Below are 9,042 nucleotides of genomic sequence, written 5' to 3' on the forward strand. Positions count from 1 at the left end.
CTTGAACACTGTGACAACACATATCCTGAACTTGATATGGAGGCACTGACTGTTTGTCTAATCTTCTGAATTTTGTCTAGAGTAGAAGAGATCTTTGCTTTTTGTGTACTGTTTAGGACAATAAGAGTGTTGAGGATAAGACAGAGTAAAGATTATGAAGATTTAGCTGCAGGATGAGCCAAAGAATTTCAATTCTTGATATTGTGAAAGCCTAATGATAATGCTAACTGTGTCACTGGATCTGTAGGAAATCAGATTGTGTTTTTAACTCTGCGTTTTTATTTTTTTCAAGACAAAGTTTAATTTTTAGCCATGCTAGCGGTAGAACCCACTTTGGTCCAAACTGAAATAAGTAAACAACTCTTAGACGGATTTCCATGAAGTGATGATCCCCAGAAGATGGATCCTCAAGACTTTAGTGATGGTCTGACTTTTCCTCTAGCGCCACCATGATGGGTTGACATTTATAGTTTTATGTAAAATATCTTAACAACTGTTGGATGGATTGTGAAATGTGGTTCATCATGCCTTCAGGACATCCCATCAGGATGATTTGTAAGAGCTTTGGTGATCCTCTGACCTTTCATGTAGCACCATCATCAGGTCAACATGTTAATGTATCCAGTGCTTTGGTTTATGAACAAATACCTGCAGAACTAATGACATTGGCATCAGCCGGACTTTGTGTCCTGATAATTAACTAATAATAATCAATGAACTGATCATACTCAAAACCGGGCTTAAGCTCAGTGAAAGAATAGAACATTTGAAAGTGCCCTGGTGCATCATTAAGACTCAGAGATATGAATATAGTTTTGTCACTGTGTCCTCATGTTGTCAGCTTGGCAGTAATCTTTTAATTTGATAATATTTTGAGCAGTGGTAGGACAATATATTGTCCTTCGTGGGATACGATAATCGATGCGCTGGCGCCAAATATCGATATTTTAACAAATCAAGTGAGGCACTCTAAATAGATTTCCCTTCTCAGCACACACACGCAGAAAACTTGAGCATGGGTTAACTAGCCAAAGAGAAAAAGCTTTTTAACAGGGAGGGCGGACAGCAGTTAAAGGAAAATAACACAAAAGTCTGGACACAGATGCTCTAATGAGTAAAGAGAGAAAACCTCTTCACTGGCATTTGGTATTCATAGATAGACTGATCAATGTTGTGATAGATTGTTATAGAATTGTCAAGCAATATGTTGTTAATGGCAGGCTTGAGCCCCCCCCCCCCCCCCATGTTAAGGCATGTCACCATTGTCCTGTTTGGAGATGAAAGTACAAGTCTGGTGATGTTCTATTAAATCATGGATGTTAAGTTGTCTCTTAAATTAGGCTCACCTTTCATTCTGTCCATAGTATTAATCTGGTATATTCAGGGCAACCAGATAGCTCAGTTGGTTGAGCGGGTGCCCATGTATAGAGGTTTACTCCTCGACGCAGCCGGCCCGGGTTCGAAGCCGGCCTGCGGCCCTTTACTGCATGTCACTCCCCCTCTCCTCCCCTTTCATATCCTCAACTGTCCTATCAAATAAAGGCCTAAAATGCCCAAAAGATAATCTTTAAAAAAAAAAAAAATCTGGTATATTCATATTTGAATAAAAGCTTCAGAGCTGTGAGTCTGCTGCGTGGCGTGAGGGAATGAAAGGCTGAACGCTGGTAATAGTCTCGGATGTTTGAGAGAGCATTGGCTAAATTATGCATTTGCTCTAAAGATAGCTTGGCTCCCTCGCCCGTGGTGCATAATGAAATATTACCAACTTTTCTTGTTTCATATTTATGCCCCAGCAGCTCTTGGAAGTGTGTGTGTGTGTGTGTGTGTGTGTGTGTGTGTGTGTGTGTGTGTGTGTGTGTGTGTGTGTGTGTGTGTGTGTGTGTGTGTGTGTGTGTGTGTGTGTGTGTGTGTGTGTGTGTGTGTGTGTGTGTGTGTGTGTGTGTGTGTGTGTGTGTGTGTGTGTGTGTGTGTGTGTGTGTGTGTGTGTGTGTGTGTGTGTGTGTGTGTGTGTGTGTGTGTGTGTGTGTGTGTGTGTGTGTTTTACACATTAAATCTTTATGCCTGGACCTAAAAATATCTCCTGCTGTGATCACAATGCAGTTTCTACATTGAAGAGGGAAAAAAATAGCTATCATTGTCCTGCAGAATTAGCTTTGGGAAGCTTTTATGTCTGCCTTTAGGAAGAATTTTGTACGAGAAGAATGAGAACACTATTAATAAATGGTCCTAAAAAAAACTGAGGGATGTGTTTTAGTTTGCAGCTAATTTGTTTTTTGTTATCAATTTTTAGATAGTATTTGTCCAGTCCCCCCCCCAAAGGATAACAAAGAGAGGTTAATCAAACATGACATGACACAGCCCCCTATCATTTCCTCATTCATTCAGTCAGTCTGTAGCAGGGGCGTTTTATCTTAGTTTGTAATCTGCATAAATAAAAAACAGGGTTGGTTCATTAACCGTGTTAGGCGGACTATAAAACTTTTTTTTACAAACATGGCATTCCCTTTTGTGGTCATCCCCGTTGATGAAGACGCTGTATAACTTCTCGGGGATTTAGCCAAACATACATCAGGAGAAGACATTGAGGCCCCGACTATAGATGTGTTTTTATTTCTAGATAACTACCTATTTGAGCGGTATCGTTTTTCTTCCCAGTTGATCAGATATGTAGCCTTCATAACCATATCTGTCCTCATATCACTACCGTCACCCATCGGGGACATGCTCTGTATCCCAGCAGATTATTTGTGTCACATTACATTTTAGGATGCAGAGCATATTAGTAGAGCCACTGTATGTAGAGTTGTCAGAAGAGTGGGACTCGCTCTGAAAGGTTTTTTTTTTTAAACATTTTTGTAGCGTTCCCTGGATGAAAACCACTAAGTAACTAAATACTTATTATTTTAATGATGGTGCTGCAACCTCAAAATGGGATTAGTGGGTTTTTTGAATGAATTGATAGGTGTAGCCTACTACCATTCCAGTTTTCACCAGTAATGTTATAGGTTACCCGGGATTAAATATGAAATTAAAACACTATGTTAGAGCTTAGGCATTGACTCGAGCAGCAATTTTCTCCCACAAGTCAGAGTTCAGGGTTAGACTCAGAGTCTTCCTGAAACGGACCCCTGGAACACTGTTGCTCATCAATATTTACTGTCTGATCAGCCACTTGGATCAATTCCCTCAGTACTTCCCTCAGACTAAACTTTTAGGCTATTCTAAAAGCACCCCGGCCAGTTTCTGCCACTCTCCCCTCTCCCTTTACTGAAGTCTTCCTCCTTCATTGTCTCCCCTAATTTTTTTCTGTCGTATGTACACATACTATTGTAATATGATATACTAGTGTTATTGTTTGCAGGATGATGTCATCAGTTGTGTCTGTGTGTCTGTCAGGTTGTACTGCCTGAAGATCTACGGCCTCTCGTCTCTCTGGAGGCTCTTCAGAGGGAAGAAGTGGAACGTCCTGCGGCAGAGGGTGGACTCCTGTTCCTATGACCTGGACCAGGTAACACACTCACACACACACACACACATCATCATAGTCACTATGACAAACCATAGATCATCAGAATCATTTATACAAATAAATGATTCTGATGAATTCATATTTAAAAAATAAAATAAAAATGGACGGTCAACCATGTTTTGAGTGTTGGCATTGTACAGTTTGTCCACCAGAGGGCGCTCAGCAATGTCCCTGTTGGCAACACTATTTGTTTTTGTTCAAAGGACCTTAAGTTTAAAATCTTAAGTTTGTATTTATACATTTTATTTATCAGAACTTTGATATGTTTTGATGTTCCTCTGTTCTATTGTGACAAAAAACAAATTATCATATTATTTTAGTGAGAACTCATAAATAACTACAGATATTTAGAAGGTTAGGGAAATCTGTTTGTGATTTGTTATATGTTTCTGAATGAAAAATATTTTTTAATATATATCAGCTTATATATTGGAATATTGGTATCTGCCCTAATAGTCGTGGGGCTGTAGTTTACTGTGAATGTGTTTTGTGCTGTTTCAGCTCTTCATTGGGACGCTGCTGTTCACCGTCCTGCTGTTCCTGCTGCCCACCACAGCGCTCTACTACCTGGTCTTCACTCTGGTACGACGGGTCACGAGTCTCGCATTGCTAGACAAATCTCCACAGCGCTGTGGAGATAGGTCTGGCAATGCAAGACCACAGATACATTATGAGATAGGAGAAATAAAAATCTCTGGGTTGTTTGTATTTCTTTAAACCAATCACGGCCGTCTTGAACACTAAGCTCTGGACGTAGAGATGGTGGCTCTGCAGATCAGTCTCTGGAAGGAAATGTTTTGGTGAAACATTTGCAGCCGGCAACAGAAAACGCCACCTATAGTTTTAGATGAAGTTAATTGTTCACACAATACAGTAACGTGAGCTTTTTAAATAAGCTGGATACATGTTTCGACTTAATTAAACATCCCAGTTAGTCAGTAAATGCTGTAAACACATTCTTTTTAAATCTTTACAATTGTTCCCCAAAAGAACCAAGCAGGCCTGCCTTGCTGCACGATCGACAAGGGCAACTCACAGAGAGCAGAACATCTGATTATCCTGGAATTGAAATGTAGTTGATCCAGGTTACAAGTGGAGAAACTTTAAATATGCCCTGCCACACAAACCGTTCTACTTGCCTCTTTTTAAATATGTCGGGTCCATATTTGTTTGTGTTATGTGGTAAATGTAAAGATGAACTGCTACCACCTCTGTCAGCTCTAGCCACTGAAAAGAAATAGGAGGAGAAATCAGGCCAATTACAACAACTGGTCAGTCTGATATCATGTTGCCTGAGCTCATTACTATTCATGAGCTGGCCCAGTTGTGCTGGGTAAAGAATGTTGATAGCCTGGCTCTCCTTGGCTAGCTGTTAGCCAATCAAAGTCAAGCAGCTTAGCTTGTTGAATATTAATGAGAACTGGCTCAAGTGGAGCTGAGTCTTGCTGCAGGCTTTCTATACCACGCTAGAATGGCTTGAGACAAGGTCACCAAGGCATTTTTTCCCCACAAGAAATGTTACAGAATCCATGGTGGAACTTCAGACATTACCACAAAGTAAAGGAATACGTGTGGTAGGGCACCTTTAAAAGCATAGTTTGGATCTTTTGAAGTGGGGTTGGATGAGGTTTTTTCCCACAGTCAGAGTATTACCTACGGTAGATGGCTGAATTTGAACATTCTCTTTAAAACACCAAAGCAAAATAAGCTTCATCTTCCTGTGACAGAGACAGAAAAAACCGAGCCGCAAGTAAGGAAGCCAGTGGATGATATTTAAAGGGTTGCTGGAAGTCGACTTACAGAAATAACAACACGATAAAGGTTTAATAGGTTTAAGGGTTCCTACCGACCGCTACCACGGCTTCTGCGTCGACTTAGGAGAAAAAGGAGCAATTGACAATATGACAATTGAGCAATTTAACTGACATAAATGAAAGCTGACGACTTTTTGCTTTAGCTATTTCTGTGAAGAAGCCAGATGCAAACTAAAACAGATTTTGGGTGGAGTAAACTCTTTAAATAAATCATGAAATGCTTGCTTCAATTTATTCACTTAACCACAGCAGTTTGGTCCATTTCCAATTTAAAAAATAAAATAAAAACATTTCTAGACTAGCTTAATATGCGACTCCAGCTGTAGCTATTTCCATTCCGGTGTGATTGTTTCCAATGTCTGTGTGTCCATGTGTTGTGCAGTTGCGGCTGGTGGTGGTGCTGTTCCAGGGCGTCCTCCACCTCAGTGTGGACTTCATTAACTCCTTCCCCCTGTTCGCCATGGGCCTCCGCATCACTCGGCCCTACAGACTGGCAGGTACATCCCCTTTCATCATGCATCTACTTTATTTGTGTAAAACGGCTACTGTTACCAGGATGAGAGTTGAATGCAGTTCAAGTTAAATTAAATTCTTTTATTTATTTATACTCGAGAGATCATTAAGGGGCAGCCCTCAGTTACAATGACACTGAGTTACAAAGACAAAGCAAACACTACAGAAAAGGAAACAAAACCATCATAAGAAGATGGAAAGACACATAAACCTTTTGATAAACAGATCTGGACAACCAGGATGCGAAAACATAATACAACTTCTGTATGTAGAATTCTGGAGGTTCAAAATCAGATTTCTAAAATGTCTACTAGGCGCAAGAGAGTTGATTTCAAGAAAGTCTTCAGACCGACTTTGCTGCTAAAAGTTTGCTTATAAAAGAGGGAAATTGAATATGTGAGCACCTAATGAGTTTATGTTAAAGCCATGAGGAAGAATGATTGGACAGACAGACGAATAAGATGCAGGGTGTCCGCAGGTCATTTGGTTTATAAATGAAAGGGGTACATTTTATGGGTGGATGAATGGATGGGTGACACAGTTGACTCTGGACGTATCCTCAATTTGCTGTGCATTTGTGTTGTGTACTTTCCAGAGGGTGTAAAGTTCAGGGTGCTGTGTGAAGAGCCTGGGACGGCCCTGCACCTGCTGATGGAGGTAAGAAGCCCCATTCTGTTTCTGTTTTAAAGATCTTTAATGAAGTTGAAACGGGTCTAGTTCTATCCAGCTGAGGACAATGTCCGAAATCAAGTCCTTTCACTCACATAATAAACTAAAGAGAATTATTATTCTCGCTCATGTTCCCTGTCTCCTTCAGGTCCCATAACATGGTGCTCTTTGAATGCTTTAATATAGACCTTAGTGGTCCTCTAATACTGTATCTGAAGTCTCTTTTATATAGACCTTAGTGGTCCCCTAATACTGTATCTGAAGTCTCTTTAATATAGACCTTAGTGGTCCCCTAATACTGTATCTGAAGTCTCTTTTACATAGACCTTAGTGGTCCCCTAATACTGTATCTGAAGTCTCTTTTATATAGACCTTAGTGGTCCCCTAATACTGTATCTGAAGTCTCTTTTATATAGACCTTAGTGGTCCCCTAATACTGTATCTAAAGTCTTTTATATAACCCTTAGTGGTCCCCTAGTACTGTATCTGAAGTGACCAACTGCCACTTTGCTCCTTTGAAAGCCATGATGTCTCTCTCTCATGGGTGGGTCAAATTCTCTGGGTGGGCAAAGCAGAGAAAGGGGAGGTAACCTTGCCTCTCATGACCTCATAAGGAGCAAGATTTCAGATCGGCCCATCTGAGGGGCTCGGTTTACACCTATCTCCATTTCTAGCCACTGGGGGACCATAGGCAGGCTGGGAGAACCCATATTAATGTTTAAAAAAAACTCATAAAGGAAAATTTGCATGCCATACGAGCTCTTGAAATTGTCCGGAGTTTCCTTTTTTTACGTATGTAGCACACTGCAGGAGATTGTCTGTGTTGGACGTGTTTTGGCCAAACGGTGATTACACCCCAGTCACATAGACGGTTTGTAATTTGGTCATAAACAGCCAAGTCTCTCGCCGTTCTTGAACTTGTCTGACGATTTTGCCTTTGATTTTGCCATATCTACAGTTAAACATGTTTGTTGCTGTCTTCGTGTAAATCATCCTTCTTCTTCTTCACCCTTGGATGTTTGTAATCTTTCAGTTTCACGTTAGCCACGTCATCCACACGCCCACTCACTCGCTGTGAATATTCCGGACAATGACCTGCTCTATTCACACATGGGCTCAATCGGACATTACACACACTTTGTGCTAGGCTCCTGGCACGTTAAAGAATGTTTAATGTCCGGTCCAACCGATTTCGGACACACAGGTCTTCTGGGTAATGTCTGGATACAGTAAGTTTAGGGTTGCAGTGCACATGTGAAAGGGGCTTTAGACAGTGGCTGATGTGAATGACCTGTGTTAGCCTCTCTCTTAACACATTCAATGTGTATGGGAATAAATGATGTGTTTTACTTCTAGTTCCTTCACTGTGATGTTTGAGCTTCAGTGTGCAGCATGATGTGTGTACAGATTTTGTTTTCACATTCATCTGCTGAAGTAGGAAAGTTTCTCTTTAATCTTATATTTACATAATCAGAGATTCAGGATTTTTTCAAGAGAGAGAAAGTACACGTGCCTTTTCAATTAGGTTTTTTTCGTTCTTTTGTGGAAATCCCATACCTCGGAAATACAGAGTTCTCGCAAGAGCACAATTTGAATTTGCTCAGCAAGTTACTCTGGCATCGAGTAAAGCTGCTCATTAACTATACCCTTGTAGCCGGGCTGCACCAATCACATCGGTGTATCTGATGGAGGCGGGCCAGAGGTGAGCTAAACAGATGACAACAGTTTAATCTAGCAGTTAGCTCCGCTGGTAGCTAAGCGTATTGGGGCTCTGGATACGTCACCCCGTGTGTTGTTGGAATTGGTTGTAGCATACAATGGCGTGCAGTGAGATTTTAAAATGCACGCTTGAGATGGGCGACTTTAATTACTCGATGCCAGACCCTTAATCTTTAGGATTTGGGTCTGGATTTCCAGGCTAGAAAACCCATATACCAGACACAAAAAAATGAGTGAAAGCCCAAATTAAAATATGTCTGGAGGGGAATTTAAGTCTTCTTGTCAGTTATTGTTTGTGGCATTATGCTTTTATTCTGAAGGATTTTGGCAAAAGTCGGTTTGTTGTTACTACTGGCATCTGTTCTGGGGCTTTGTATTATGGAGTAGTCTTTTACTTTAGTTTTACTGAAATAATACTTTTTCAACCTGTGCTTGTACATTATCACTTATCATTAAGCACTTTTTTAGTGTCTGTTCTTCAGTATTTGGTCATGTGATAATGCTCTTGTGTTTTCCTCCTCAGATTAACCCTCTGAAGTGCAGCACAGTGGTTCAGACCTACCGCACCCCGACTTACAGCTGTTACCCCAAAGACTCGTGGGCTGCCCTGGTCAAGAAACTGTTTGTTGGGGAGCTGATTTACCCGTGGAGACACAAAACCACCAAGACTGACTGAGAGACATCGGCCAGAGATGTGAGAGAGAAGGGGGGAAAAAGAGAGATGAGGGAACAAAGGAAAGGGACTGAATAAATAGTGAGATAGAAACAGACAGACAGAGTAGAAAGGGGGGGGGGGGG

The 9,042-nt window shown here is 41.0% G+C and overlaps 1 protein-coding gene across 2 annotated transcripts in view; it reads left to right on the plus strand.

Annotated features, from left to right (window-relative positions):
- The window catches only part of pigq (phosphatidylinositol glycan anchor biosynthesis, class Q), a 20,423-nt gene that overhangs the window by 9,767 nt on the left and 1,614 nt on the right, over positions 1–9,042 (plus strand). For both annotated transcript variants that reach the window (XM_034893501.1, XM_034893502.1), the window contains exons 10-14: positions 3,397–3,508; positions 4,031–4,111; positions 5,726–5,840; positions 6,452–6,513; positions 8,768–9,042. The exon at positions 8,768–9,042 is cut by the window's right edge and continues 1,614 nt beyond it. In XM_034893501.1, coding sequence (XP_034749392.1) covers positions 3,397–3,508; positions 4,031–4,111; positions 5,726–5,840; positions 6,452–6,513; positions 8,768–8,920 — 523 coding nt within the window. In that variant the 3' untranslated portion in view covers positions 8,921–9,042. The remainder of the gene's footprint in view (positions 1–3,396; positions 3,509–4,030; positions 4,112–5,725; positions 5,841–6,451; positions 6,514–8,767) is intronic.

The sequence above is a fragment of the Etheostoma cragini genome, chromosome 15 (assembly GCF_013103735.1).
Source record: "Etheostoma cragini isolate CJK2018 chromosome 15, CSU_Ecrag_1.0, whole genome shotgun sequence".
In the NCBI taxonomy this organism is placed as follows: domain Eukaryota; kingdom Metazoa; phylum Chordata; class Actinopteri; order Perciformes; family Percidae; genus Etheostoma; species Etheostoma cragini.